General features: G+C 37.5%; 1 protein-coding gene across 1 annotated transcript in view; it reads left to right on the forward strand.

Moving 5' to 3' along the window:
• The window catches only part of ERC2 (ELKS/RAB6-interacting/CAST family member 2), an 858,283-nt gene that overhangs the window by 341,412 nt on the left and 501,031 nt on the right, over window positions 1-15,840 (forward strand). The window contains 1 exon segment of the mRNA XM_038411791.2: window positions 3,255-3,422. Within this exon segment, the coding sequence (XP_038267719.1) occupies window positions 3,255-3,422 (168 nt within the window).

Genomic DNA, 15,840 nt, shown 5'->3' on the forward strand with positions numbered 1-15,840 from the left:
GCACCATCTTTTACTGCATTTTCCAGCGGAGAGAAGTTGCTTTTGCTCTTTCTATTTTTGCAGAAATGGAAAACTTATACATGAATGTTACTGAATGTCAAGCTCAGCACAGCTTACACAGTGTATTTTGGATTCTTATACTCTACAGATTTCAGAGTAGCAGCCGTGTTAGTTTGTATCCACAAAAAGAAAAGGAGTACTTGTGGCACCTTAGAGACTAACAAATTTATTTGAGCATAAGCTTTCGTGAGCTACAGCTCACTTCATCTGATGCATTCAGTGGAAAATACAGTGGGGAGATTTATATACATAGAGAACATGAAACAATGGGTGTTACCATACACACTGTAAGGAGAGTGATTACTTAAGGTGAGTTATTACCAGCAGGAGAGCGGGGGGGGGGGGGGGCGAAGGGGAGGGGAAACCTTTTGTAGTGATAATCAAGGTGGGCCATTTCCAGCAGCTGACAAGAACGTGTGAGGAATAGTGTATGTGTGTGTGTGTGGTGGGGGGGGGAATAAACAAGGGGAAATAGTTTTACTTTGTGTAATGACCCATCCACTCCCAGTCTCTATTCAAGCCTAAATTAATTGTATCCAGTTTGCAACTTAATTCCAATTCAGCAGTCTCTCATTGTAGTCTGTTTTTGAAGTTTTTTTGTTGAAGAATTGCCACTTTTAGGTCTGTAATCGAGTGACCAAAGAGATTGAAGTGTTCTCCAACTGGTTTTTGAATGTTATAATTCTTGACATCTGATTTGTCTCCATTTATTCTTTTATGCGGAGACTGTCCAGTTTGACCAATGTACATGGCAGAGGGGCAATGCTGGCATATGATGGCATATATCACATTGGTGGATTTCCCCTTATTTTATCCCCACCCCCCACTGTTCCTCGGACATTCTTGTCGGCTGCTGGAAATGGCCCACCTTGATTATCACTACAAAAAGTCACCTCTCCACGCCCCCCCGCCCTCCTGCAGGTAATAGCTCACCTTAAGTGATCACTCTCCTTACAGTGTGTATGGTAACACCCATTGTTTCATGTTCTCTATGTATATAAATCTCCCCACTGTATTTTCCGCTGAGTGCATCCGATGAAGTGAGCTGTAGCTCATGAAAGCTTATGCTCAAATAAATTTTAGTCTCTAAGGTGCCACAAGTACTCCTTTTCTTTATACTCTACAGTCATTCCAAGCTTGGATCTTTTCAATCTTAAATTATTCAACGTTGGATCATTTAATTCTTTTGTTCTATGTACAATGCAGCATATTTAAATCCTATATTGTTACATTTTCCAGTATTAGTTACTATGGCCCTTATTCATTAAAGCACTTAAGCATGTGCTTAAGTGCTTTGCTTGGTTGGGATGGAATTTCTCACATATATTAACTTAATCACATGCTTAAGGATTTTGCTGAATCTGGGCAATTATTATTATTTTAAAGAAGCTGTGACTGTTTTACTTCAAATGCCTTTGATGATCATAAGTCATAGCCCCATAAGGAAATTTCAAACACAGTAAAGCCTGACTGTTGATGGTATGGATAGTAACTATGTCAAGTTTGCAGACTGTGCGCTCATACAAAGAATGTCCTATGGATCTCTTCCCCTCCCATTCACAATGGTATAGCCCAATTCCTATTCACTTGTAACTGCAATATCCCTGTAGCAACTACTGTAGAGCAGTTGTTTACATAGAAATGTCACATGAGAAAAGCATTAACATATTTTAACTGTGTAGCGCAATAATAATTTACTCCTTTTTGAAAAAGTCACACTGTCTTTTTGCTCCTCAATCATCCTCTTTCCATCTTTTCTGTCCCCTCTCTCCCCCTGGCATTGGCTTGTCTGCCACCCTGGCCCTCTTTACAATTGTATGTACTTCCTGTCTGTTTTGTCCTAGTCTACAGTATATGTACTGCCCAATGCATGGTTCTCTACTTCCTGGGTCATGCTGCCTAGCCATCTGGTCATCCTACCTACCTCCCATACTTACCCTGGTTATGGTGCCTGGTTACTTTGCTCCCTTCTCCACTGGACATTCCTTTCCTGTTGATTATTCTGAATAATGCCTGTCAGCTTCAATACAATTTGTGCCTGTGGACCCTGAAGATGGCTTCATTTTTCCTCTCTTATTCCTGATGTAGACAGGTGGCCTTGCTTTCCCCCTTCTTTCCAATGCTTTTACAAATATCCAGACTCCTAACTGCTATGAAAAATCTAGCTGTCTGTAGAAACAGCTGTACACAAGTAGGAACCAGTATCACATGACCTACCAATTCTTTCCAGATCACCAACAAGTGCTCTGCTGACAATATTCTGACAACTGTTTCAATATGTTTTTTTATCTTACTAATACATTCCACCAACAACCTATGTTAAAAGAACAGCAAAGTTGCATGGTTGTGTATTCAAAAAGCAGAAAATGACACAGTTAAAGTTGAATATGTATTTTCCTGACTCTTGGGGTGCTTATTGGTTTAAATTTAACTCTCTCTATTAATAATTTTGATGGAATTTCATAGTTTGTTTTTGTTTTGTTTTTTACAAAGAAATACAAAAGAAAATCCATAATATAGAAAAACTTGATTAGATACACCTCACAAGGACTTGAGGAAAGGACCTTTCTCCTTCAGATATGTTCAATTTTTATCTTACAAGATTTGCAGTGAATACAGGAAGTACTCTTATACCTCATTTATTGAGAGCCTTACAAGATGATGTACCTTGAAGAAGGTAAAGGCTCCTGTTGAAACCTCTTTGTTCAGTGGCACCTTCACTATTTCACTCAGGTATTGCATAGGCTGGGTACCCTCGCTAGCTGTGTACTTCATGACTTCAGCAAGAAAATTCAAAGTAAAATGTACTGCATGTTCACTGTACTATTTTTGATGGACTATACATTTATCAAATCAAAATGAACTTTCCTAGATCATTCATAAGCACCTCAATTTAATTAAGGCGGTTTTAATGTCAAATTTCAGCTTAGTACTCCAACCTTTACTGTTTTAGAGTTGTTAAACAAAACACCACCACACCTCTAAAGGATAATGTTTTAATGAGAGAATATATTTATTTCATTCTCTTAAAAAAAACAAAAACAATTCTGGGTAAAGAAAATCTTAGCCCAAAAATTGAAGGTTTCAGATGCAACAGAAAATGGGAGGTTAAAATGGAAAAGCTTATGTAACATTAACTATTATTTACTATCATTCTTTCCTTAAAGTCTTTCTGTTTCATTTATTGACTACAGGTTGATGCCTTGAGATTACGACTGGAAGAAAAAGAAACATTTCTTAATAAAAAAACAAAACAACTGCAAGACCTCACAGAAGAGAAGGGAACCTTGGCTGGAGAGATTCGAGATATGAAAGACATGTTAGAAGTAAAGGAAAGAAAAATCAATGTCCTTCAGAAAAAGGTAGGACTTCTAACAAAAGAATATGTTGTAAAATTCGTGAGAAACCAGCAAGAATATGTATTCATTTATTACAGTGTACTGCCCTTAATGTGATATAAAACATAGGGACTAAGACTGCAATCCTTACTCATGGAACTAGTTCCTTCTGACATGATTTGTCCTATTGATTTCAGTGAGACTATTTCTGTAAGGATTATTTACATAAGTGAAGGTTTTGAGATTGGGCCCACCATCTGAGCTTATTACATTCAGTATAGAGAACACCATATGATGTAATGTGTACAAAATTAGTGAAGTTAAGGAAAAAACTCTTTAATAAATTCAGATAAAATTCTTTGACTTTCAAAAAAGACAGATTCTTTTAGCCTTACTCACATTGAGTAACGTCACTGAAATGAATGGGACTGCTTAAGGAATAAAGTACTATTCAATGAAAGGGTGACAGAATGTGGCTCAAACTCTTTCACTTTTTATTTTACACATTTTAAAGATTTGAAAAAAAACTTAATTAGAGAACCTAAATTCTTTGAGCTCTTGTGTCCTGTGGTTTGTGTATGCAAAAATCCAAGAAGCCAAAGACACTCCCCCAAAAGGGAAAGGAGTACTTTGTGGCACCTTAGAGACTAACAAATTTATTTGAGCATAAGCTTTCGTGAGCTACAGCTCACTTCATCGGATGCACCATCCAATGAAGTGAGCTGTAGCTCACGAAAGCTTATGCTCAAATAAATTTGTTAGTCTCTAAGGTGCCACAAGTACTCCTTTTCTTTTTTGCGAATACAGACTAACATGGCTGCTACTCTGAAACCTGTTATCCCCCCAAAAGTGGAACAAATGCCATCATGACTCAAATTATTCCCCCTCCTACCCCCCCAAATTTTTAAAAAATAGCAAATTTTCCACAGATTCAGCTATCTCACTTTATTTGGGAAGTTCGCCTTACCTTAATACTAGAGAAAGCATTTTGGAATGCTACTAGCATAGCGCTGTATCTGTTCTATGTACAGTCTCTCCCTATATAAAATGAAAGAAGAAAGAGAAGAAAACACAAGGTCCACTAGTATCTGGAATCAAGTATGTTTTAATGTATATTTTTAAAAATAAAAATAAATTCACTTTCAATTTGTAGCCTATCAACAGGTCCCCGCTCAATGTTTTGTGATATATAGAATATGAATGTATGTATAGTATGTCTAAATGATACACTTCTTAAAACAGAGACTGTTGCTAATTATAAGAACAAAATTAAAAGCAAACCAAATATATCCTTCTCCAGGATTCCTCCATCTTTAGAACTGAAGGGTTCATATGGGCTGCATGTGGCTCTATTGAAGATTGGCTAGATGTGGATGCTTGAGCAATGCAAGATGTACTTGCATTCTCAGGAACTGAGAACATTGTCCCTGTAGGCCCAGGGAGTAAGGGACTGAGTTCAAGACCAGAATTTGGATCCCTGCCCTCTGTTTTTCTTTTATAAATTTTTTAAAAAAAAAAAACAAGTTGAGATTCTTGGATATTCAATTTTAGTTTGTAACCTTGATGATGTGGAAGATATCAAATCTTAAACCTCTCATTGATCCTGGACTGAATAATATTTGTTCTGGGCCTCAAATTAGGATAATTTTGAAGAGGGAAAATTGTTATGTCTTGTGATTAAAAAAAATAAAGAGGGGGGGAATTATTTGAAGCCGGTCAGAGGTTTGGAATATCACTAAAATTAGTTCTGTGAGATACAGATCAGTAGGCAGAGTGCAGGACAGGTGGTCAAATGGGTTTGATAAATGTAATTTGTCACAGAAGTATCATAAGCAAATTAGGGACATGTGGTCTAGATGAAATTACTATAAGGTGGGTGCATAACTGGTTGGTTGAAAAACTCAGCGTAGTTATCAATTATTTGCTTTCAAACTGGGACGGCATATCTAGTAGGGCCCTGCAGGGTCCATCCTGTGTCCGGTACTAGTCAATATTTTAATTAAGGACTGGCTAACAGAATGGAGAATGTGCTTAAAAATGTGTGGGTGACACTAAACTGGGGTGGAGTTGCTATTGTTTTGGAGGACAGGATTATAATCCAAAAGGACCTTGACAAATTGGAGAATGAACAATCAGAAATCAACAAGATGAAACTCAATAAGGACAATTGCAAAGTACTACACTTAGGTACTGAAGACAGGACAAGAAGTAATGGGTTTAATCTGCAGCAAGGGGGGTTTAGGTTATATATTAGTGTAAACTTTCTGACTGTAAGGGTAGTTAAGCTCTGAACAGGCTTCCAAGGGAGGTTGTAGAATCTCTGTCACTGGAGGTTTTTAAAAACAGGTTAGGCATACACCTGTCAGGGATGGTCTAGGTATACTTGATCCTGCCTTAGTGCATGGGGCTAGATTAGATGACCTCTTGAGTTTCCCTCCAGCCTAACATTTCTATGATTCTGATACATACTGAATGTATGCTTTTGAATATACACTATATTGCATTATTTTTGTTTTTATGGTTTAAGATTATTCCATTGGTGTATGAAAGAGATACAGTAAATTATTTACCTATCATACGTTTTGTAAAAAACCCTGGGTTACCTAATAATCTTGCCCAAAAGATCTTCATTCCATTTGATCCCAAAGTTGTAAACTTTCATATCAAATTAACTAAAATGCATGTCTGTTCTTTTATATCCATACATATATAAATAGACCTGTAGCCTTTCAAAATACCTGATTTTTTTACTGAAAATAACAATTCTAGAGTTGCACTACCACTGCCAACTGAATCCCAGAGTGAACTCCTGTTACGATCTACTAAGTGCTTCCCTGGAATGTGCATGCTATACAGTGCTAGAAATAAATCCTGGTAAGAACTAATTGCAAAATGAGTCTGTACTGAATTGGTTCTCTAACGTTGGAATTAACGCCTGACTTTATTTTACTTCAATAATGTAATGCATCAGGATATGTCTGATGTCCATGTTGTGTGCTAAGGACCAAATTCTTGTTTTACTTCCAGACGAAATGATTAATGGGATTACATGCATGGGGATTTGTCACTAAATCATTCTTTGAGATCATAGAGTTAAATGTATGTGTAGATGTAGACTATATGGGGTATATCTAATGAGCCCATTGCCATAACATCTAGGTGCTGATTTACCCTGGCATGCCCAGACATAATTATTGTGTAAATATCATAATTTTATTTGTATGGCATGGATATAATGCATGGAAAATTCTTTTAGAATTACCTTTGGGTCACATTTACAACTTTAGTATGAGGCCTTCAGTAGTGTACGAATATGTTTAAGGTTACATTCATTCACAGATGATTTATCTGAGGAAAGTTTAAACTGAAACATTATTGCCCTTTCTCCCCAATTGTTTAAATAAATTCAGATCATGACACTATAAAGGAATTTTTTTCTGTTTATTTTCCTTCTGTCTGGTGTACAATCCCAAAGTAAAAAGAAAAGGAGTACTTGTGGCACCTTAGAGACTAACAAATTTATTAGAGCATGAGCTTTCGTGAGCTATAGCTCACTTCATCGGATGCGTGAGCTGTAGCTCACGAAAGCTTATGCTCTAATAAATTTGTTAGTCTCTAAGTACTCCTTTTCTTTTTGCGAATACAGACTAACATGGCTGCTACTCTGAATCCCAAAGTAGAAATTCTGTAGGTTTCCGTCAAAAATACAGACTTTTCTACACAAAGCTAAAAAGTTAATCTCTTTATTGAGCCCCCCTATATTTAGACTGATTATGCAGAATGTCTTCCTTAAAAAAAATAAGTCACTCCCCATTTTTATCCTGTGTATACCAAAGGGATGTCTCACCCCTTCTTCAGGACCCAGTAAATTATTTTATCCTTTATCCACTAGAGATGTGGAGGACATTTGTTATCTTCGTGCCTTATAGACTTTTATATTTTGTGTCTTAATTTTAGAATGTTTGGCTCAGTTTGACCATATGCTGTTTTTTCAATGTTTATTTTTGTTTATTTCATGTCTTATTTTTTGTTAATACTACAGTATTCTATAGTAGTAGCCCCAAATACTACAGTAATATTTTTGGACAATTTCTGTACAACTTCCCTCCCATTCATGAACACATAACATCACTTTGGCCTCTACAACAATTGCTTACAAGGAAAAATTATATTTGTAAAATAACTTTGTATTTAGCTGTGTTTAATGCAGTAAGTTTGTCCTTTTTGAGAAGTTAATTACACTTCATTTTGTCTTCCCCCTTACACCGGTTCTGTTCTTCTTCTTTTCTTTTCTTTTCTTTTTATTTTTAAATCTAGCCTCCTCCTTCTATTTGTGCTTTGCTGCTGCTGGGTTCCTTTCTCCTTTTCTCTCCTGGTATATACATCCCTGCCATCCTTCTCTCATGCACCACTGGTGTCCAGTCACTGCTCCACTTTTCTTTTTGGTCCCTTGGATATTCTCTCCCTGTGGAGCCTTTACTCCAGCTGGTGGCAGCCAGACATTTGAGATTCACCTATCTCTAGCAAGAACTTTGAATATTCCAAATATACTATGTGAAATGGAACATGAACTCTTTCAGATGGAATATAAGAGCCTCCTCAGAAACAGGTTATTGGTCCTTCTAGTGAAATATCCCATCTCTTGCAGTGAACAAGTTAGCATAGGTGCTGGAACTAGGGGAGCTGGGTATGTGGCAGCACCCCCGGCTTGAAGTAGTTTCCATCACATATAGGGTTTACAGTTTTGTTCAATGGCTTTCAGCACCCCCTCCATAATAATTGTTCCAGCACCACTGCTGGGTTGCAGATAAATGCATGCTTGCCAAGTTAGTCTCTTGAAAACATTGAATATGATGGAACTGCAATTTTTAAAATGTTCACACTAGTCATTAGCCTCTTCTGAAAGTATTACAAGCCTAATTAGGAAGGCTAATTAGGAAATTAGGAATTTTCTTCTATGCAAGGCCAGATTTTGATGTTTTTTTCCATGCTGGCTCTGCGAGTAGTCTTTTTTTTTTTTTCAGTGGGACTACTCTGAGTAAGGTCCTACTCAACATAAGGCAGAGTATCAGAATCTGGCCCTAACTTATTTTTTTATATTGCTAGTATGGAATCATAAAAATGATTCTGTTGAGTACTTATTAATAAAGATGGGAAAGAAAGAAAAGCATTGAGAATATTTTGATAGCTAGGAGTCTTTCTTATGCATATGAAAAACAACTAAAAAAATCCTCACAGAATTGATGAGGTGAGTTCTACAGGTAGAGCACATGTAGCCAAAATATAGTAGAGAAAAGTAGTGGGCTAGATGCTGAGTGATTAATGCACTTTCCTTTTACTCAGTAATTTCAGTGTAGTTGTGGATGATATCCAAATAACATCACAGAAGAGGTCTTGAAATGGCTTATGGACCTACAACTGCATCCATAGAATTTTGCTCTGCAGATGCCATATGCACATGAGAGACTGTGTGTAGTTTTGACTAAACTGGAAAACCACTACACTATTCAGTATAATTGTCAGTCTTAATGGAGCCCCTGGATTGGAACAGCATGCACTTGGATGATTTGGATCAAGGTGCATTGGCATGGAATAATAATAAACTTATGTCAATGTCAGAGGTACAGTGTTACTTAATATTTCTTTCTTTTAGAAATTTTGGCACCAGCATTTCATTTTAGTGCCAGTAAAACTAGGTATGCTGCTTTAATAACCATGTTTAACCTGGCAAAGCTAGTCCTACACCTCATATCTGTCAGTTTAGTATGAAGAGGGGCAGACCTCAGAAATCTTTGTGTATTTCTTACCAATATTTACATGTTCTATGACTGCAGCCAAAGTGCAGATTGAAAGGCAAGGGATATGCAGCGTTACGGAAGGCAGAAAGTGCTGAAGTGGATGACAAGTCTTTTATGTTCCCAATTTCCTCCTGAATATGGTGGCTAATCCTGATACATTTAGCCATTGGAATTCATAGATGTTTGAAAGCTAGTTACATACCACCCTGATATATGACTCTTTGGTATTGAAAACAGGAGCTTTGTAGAAAGAGAAGAAAGTAGATGAGTCAGTGTTAGATTTTCTTAGGACAGAAGCTTGTGGAAGTTTTTAGGGAGGCTTTTGGTAGGGGATTAAAATGAGGTAATACAGGTAGGTTAAGAGACTATTTGCTTTCCCCTACAACACACAAACTTTTCATGTAAAATTGTTATAGTTTCCATCTCTACTAATTTAAGTTTCATGACTGATGAAGTGCTAAATGATTTAAGGCCCTAAACTACCAGCTAACTATGATATTTCCTACAAACTCTGAAGTCTTAACTATAATGTCATAATTAGAATGTGCATGCATAGCAGCTGGGTGCTGCACACTTGGTGGTATTGTGCTTCTAAGATTAAATTATAATGTACTGTACAGTATGTTGTGTGCCCTGTGGTTCAGTGTCTTCTAAAAACAGTAAATTTACATCTTGTCTGATTAAGGCTATACTGAAACAAACAAATGTGTCTTAATCTTGAATTTAAAAAGTTTGAAACTATATTAATATTATCAATTTACATAGGCAAGGGCTTCTGACTGAGAAGCACAAAACAGCTGCATATTCTGAATTCAAAACATTCATGCCTCGAAGCAGGAAGAACTGCTGCACCTTTGGACCTGGCTTGGCATGTAAAGCCTAAGCACATCACTAATATAGTTTGCATCAGATTTTTGTAGATTTATAAATTTGGTGTGTGGTCTCAAAATCTCACTGCAGGCTTCACAATATTTAATGACAGGTGTTACTATTGTTAGGAAACGGGGAATGTACTGAAAATACCTTATGCCCAGATTTTTACAGGTGTTTAGGCATTGCTGCGGTCAGTATTGCAACTCCTAGCTGATTTAGGAGCCCTAATTTCATTTTCAAAGGGATTTAGGAACGTGGGAGCCTAAATCCAGTTGATGGGGTTAGACCCCTAAGTGCCCTAAATCCCTTTTGAAAATGAGATTTGGGTTTAGTTAACCATTGCAACACTGAGCGCAACAATGTCTAAATACCTTTTCAAAAATCTGGATCTTAGCATTGGCAAGACATTGGTGGTAGAGCACTGGATGTTACTACAAACTGTGTCAGATGTTGTCAGAAAGCTCTTAAATAAGGTGCAACATGAATTGAGTTTGAAAATAACCAAACCATAGTGTTCCATATTAATGCAAGAATGAGACAACACATGCTGCACTACGTAATTGTTTCTTAAAACAGACCGGGGCTCTAACAGCAGATTGTATATGTTTAAAAAATTACCATTACTTGCAAGGTAATGATGACATCAAAGCTGCTCAGGTGACGGTTGGCTTGTGTATCATATGAAGAAATAGCACCTATAGAAGTAGATGCCCCAGATAAGAATACTGTCTTCAAAGTACCAAATGCCAGAAAATGTTGTCACTATCTGCTGATGGGTGAAGCTGTGCAACATAAGATAATGTTTCCTTGGACACTCCAGGATGAAAAGGAGATACACAACAAGGAAAAACTACTCTATTTTGGACTATCAGTACTAATCCAAGAACATACCATCATAGAATTGATATCAGAGCAATTTCAATTGGTTCTGTAATGGAGCTCAACTTTAGAACATTTAAACAATGCTTGTGAAACAAATTGAGGCTGGCTGAGTAAATAAAATAAAACTAGAAAGCACAGATTAGAGCCAGGGAGGAAATTATTTTCCTGTTCCTTAAAATTTTTTGAGACTTCAAAATTTTTTCTTATTTTTCAGTGGGATGAAACTGAGACCTTGCAAATATTGTCATGAAAAATATGAGAGGGCTATCTGTCATAGAATAACCACTGGTCCAGTGGTTAGGGCACTCACCTGGGATGTGGGAGACCTAGGTTCAAGTCCCTGTGACTCCCACATCCAAAGTGAGTGCTATAACCTTTGGGTTATAGAGCCAGTCTCTCTTTGTCTCAGTCTTTTCAGTTGGAGCTGTTCCATTTTGTATAATTAATTAAACATTCATTGGGCCAGAGAGAGACTGACTCAGAGCAGACAGTTTAACTTGGGTCTCCCACATTCTGGGTGAGTGCCCTAAGAACTGGGCTTTTTGCAATTTGGGAGTGCTATTTCCTCCTCTTGCTGTCTGTCATTAAAAATTCCATTCTGGTCCTGAGAAACCTTTCTGACAAATGGTTAGTCAAAACTGATATGTTCTTGGGCAAAAGAATTGGTTTAAACGAATTTGTATTTTCTGACAAAATATTTTGTTAGCAATCCCTGACAAGTTCTAGCACAGACCCAATCAGTCCATCTAAATTAGGGCTGTTCTTAATCTGTTGGGGCTCATGAAAAGATTTCAGTGTGGTTATGATCACTGTTTTCCCCTCTCAGACCCCGCTTTACCCTTTTTAACAAAATTATGGTTCTAGCCCTTATGGTTAGAGAGAGAACCTAAAAAACAAACTGAGCATAAACTAATGCGGTTATACTGGCTTGTATCTAAAGCCAGCCAGAAACAATAGCTCAAAGTGTTTATCTCACTCAAGACTCTGTGGACTTTGTGATTCTACAGTCATGGATTTTTCTACTGTGCTGCTGAATCTACCATTTTTGCAGTGGAATTTGCCATTTTGCTGTGGCTGAGCACCCAATACTTTTGCTTTGTCTCCTTGCTCTACTGGGACCTGCCTGTGCTGCCACTTGCTCTCTAGTTTTCCCTTCAAGAGGAAATCAGTTGGATTACAGCACATTCTCCCTACACTGGTCTAAGGAGCGTGGCAGCAGGATGCTCATGACCATTCATCATTTCTTACCATTTGCCCCTCCTCTGTGGATTTGCTGCTTACAGCCTTGATTTCCCTCTACAGCACACCTAGACCAAATCACATACCAGATTGCTGTCAGTTCTCAGTACTGGTGAAGGATTCTAGCATGAGAAGGAGGGAGCAGTAAGCCATTTGGAGGGCAAGCATCCATCTTGACAAAAGAAATCTACTAAATTCCTCAAGTGAAAGCTGATGAGTTCACAAAATCAGAAGGGTGTTTTATTAAGTAGCAGTCCTGCAAACATGAAAGTTCTCTGAGCATCATAGTTGGTATCACTGCAAATAGCGTAAGCTAATGAGCCCCTTATAATTGGGGAAACGTTGTGCCCTGTGTCTCATGATAGTTATGTTGTTATTGACGTCACTATGTTGGTATTTGAAATGATGGTGCCATTGGGAGTTTGCTGCTTAGGAGCTTTTGAAAATCCCATCAGGTACCTAACTACATATTCATACTCTTAAAAATATTTTTAATAATCTGGCCTGTGTGACTACAATCCATTGCATCCTGGGCCATGTTCAGTTCACCACAGAGCATAGGAATCAAAGAAGATGCCACTGGAACTATTAAGAGGTATCTAATGAGATTGTGAACTTAATAAAGGTAAGCCTACAAATTCACTCTTCACTATTTTGTGTGAAGAAATGAGCACCTTAAATAGGTAACTCTTCCAAAACTGAAGTTCACTGGCTTTCACATGGCAAAGTTTTCATAACTTGTTTGATCTCAGAGAAGATAAAGATTTTCCTGGGTAAATAAGCTTCTGTCCTTGCTGAATATTGCACTGACCAGATTAACTTGCTCAGAATGCTTGTTTTAGGGCAGACTATGACATGGGTTCTCATCCTGAGGGTTGCAAATAAGTGTCAGGGGACTGTGATCATCCCACCTTTCCTATACTAGTAAATGTGAGAGGTGTCTTGGCTAGATGCATGGGGGTCCTGAGTCAGTCCTAATGGAAGAGTATTCCAGAACAGAAAAGATTGGGAACCACTGTTCTAGATTTTTCAGTTAATCTAGAAAAACACCTATAATTAACATACTCAAGTAACAGGAGCCCATCAGCAGAACTTCATTCACCCTAAGCGTATGAGACCCTCCATAAAATTTCCCAGGGAGAATGGGTCTTGAAGAAGATCCCAGAATCCTTAGGAAAGAGAGACTTAGCAAAGGCTGAGCCAGCAGCAGCTGAGGGTGAGGGCTGGCATAGGTCTTCATCTCACAAGCAGATTTAGGATTTAGTAAGTCATGGTGTCTCAGCAGTCCGCACATCCCCACCCTTAGTAGCATCAAGTAATGGCTCCTTTACATCTCAGGAACTCCAATGATGTCAACAGTTGTAGACTCCATGAGCTTTATTATGGGGGTTTGGAGACTAGCATGTGTGGGAGGAGTCAGAAGGGGATGACAGTAATCAAGTAGGAAGTTAGGCACTTGGTGGTTTACAGATGTGGACACCATCAGAAATTTATGCTTCAGTAGTGATTGATGGACTTTGTTTTCTTGCACCTCATGCCTGCAGGGGCCTACCTGCCCCTCCCAGCCCTGTGTGGAGAACACATCACAGAGAGGGGAGTGGGGAGACTTTATCTGAGGTCATTGTGAGGGAAGTGTATGTGTGTGTGTCTGTGTGTGAAGAATGAAAGCTCTTTGGGAGAGGAACTACTGTAATATGTTTGTACAGTGTCTAGAACAATGGGGCCCTGGTCCAGGACGGGGCTGTTAGGTACTACTGCAATGCTAATAATGATGATAGGTAGACAAGTAGTGGGGGGAAATGTGATAGAACAGAGATAAACAGGTGTAGGATAAATAAAAGTAATATAAAGTATAATAAAATATTAAAATATGAGCAAGGTTCACATTTTTGTGGGTAGAGGGCAAATGTGAAGGGAGCACAGGGAGGTTTGATTTGATAGGGAATTTTTAACGGGATAAGTAAATAAGTTGTGCCCATTGTAAGCTTATGGTAGCAAGTTGTGACAAAGTTATTTTCAAACATGGTTCATTCAAAAATATGACTGTTTAATAGTTCAGAATTGTTAGATAGAATATACTGAAGTACCTTTATTGATCTGTATGACATTTGTAATGTGAAATTAATGAGACCTGTACATAAGGGTCTCATGCTACCAATGTCACTTGCTGGCAAGATAGCTGCTGCTGAGCTCTGAAATGTCAATAGTAATTAACACTTATCTTTATTAAGTAAATAATAAATAATGGTCTTTAAATAAGATATTACATTTATTCATGCTGAGAAGTGACTCTCAACATGTGAACTGACTACTAAGCTAAGCAAAGGGAAATAGTGGTGTTTTATTTTCAATAGACTGGAGGAAATTTCTTCTGGAGACCATGTAAGAGAACTACATTATATATAATATGGCTAAGTACTGACAGAAAAAAGTACATATCTGATGATGCTAAGGAATGGAGAGGAATTATTTAGTATGACACATGGAGGTTTAACTACGAATAATGGAATGTGATTAAGAAAACAAAAATTGATTGACTCACACGAAAATATATTAGGCTATGGAATAGTCTCCCATAGGATGTGGTACAAGCCCTAATGGTTGGGAATTTAAAAAATAAAACAGAAGAGAGCAGTACAAAATGTACTTGAGAGAATAATTTTTGCATTGGCAGAAAGATGTTCTGGATGATCTAACTTCTGTCATTTCCTCATGTGCTAAGCCTGTGTTCTGAACTCTGTGGATTAAATCCTGGACTCACTGAAATCAATAGAAGTTTTGCCCGTGATTTCAGTGGGGTCAGGATTTCATCCTATATTCCAAAAAAGATTGTTGAAAGTGTCTGAAAAACAGCATTTATAATTAAAAGCCCCAAATATCCTTAGTTATAACTATCTTCCCTGGCAAAATGGAAAATGGCTGGGGTGAATCTGCACATATGTGCTGTTGATTTATAGCACTGACGGACTGACTGCTTCAGATCAGAAGTAAATGTAATTAACGGACATTTTCGTAAAGAAAATGCATTTTCATCTAACAAATGCTCTCGATGTTTTAATTAATGTAAATTAGACTTATTTTATAAGAATGATAGGCAATTTCATCCCAAAGCATCTTTGTGTATTATTACTTATTACTACTACTACTATTTTTGTAGTCACAGCCATATGATAAACGTAAAGTGGGCAACAAATGCTATATGTTGTGCACAGAGAAAATAAAGTGAGTGTACATTTTAAAGTATGCGGTACTTTGTGTGTAAGTTCGTAAAAGGGTGAATTCTGTAATGGATTTGCTATGGCAAGTACCCATATTTAATGAACATTAAACATGCAGAAGCATTTATGTAGGTTATCATGTGACTATCTAGATCTCAAGTTAAAACAGCCCCTGGGCAGTTCACCATATAACAGTCTTTATGGCAATTTAAAATGATATATTATATGAAGTACTGTAAATAGTTCATGTTTTTGAACAAGGTATACTTCTTTGAAGACTCTACCTAATTTTTTACTCGAACACCCTTCAGCAGTGCAATTAGCAGTTAGTCATTTGCTCAGAGTAGATGAGGCCTTCACTTTTTTTGCTGTATTCTGTACCTTTTTTGTGAGTAAAGATTGCAGAAAACCTAAGCAAACAGGGGACTCCTC

Source organism: Dermochelys coriacea, chromosome 7 (genome assembly GCF_009764565.3).
Source record: "Dermochelys coriacea isolate rDerCor1 chromosome 7, rDerCor1.pri.v4, whole genome shotgun sequence".
In the NCBI taxonomy this organism is placed as follows: Eukaryota; Metazoa; Chordata; order Testudines; family Dermochelyidae; genus Dermochelys; species Dermochelys coriacea.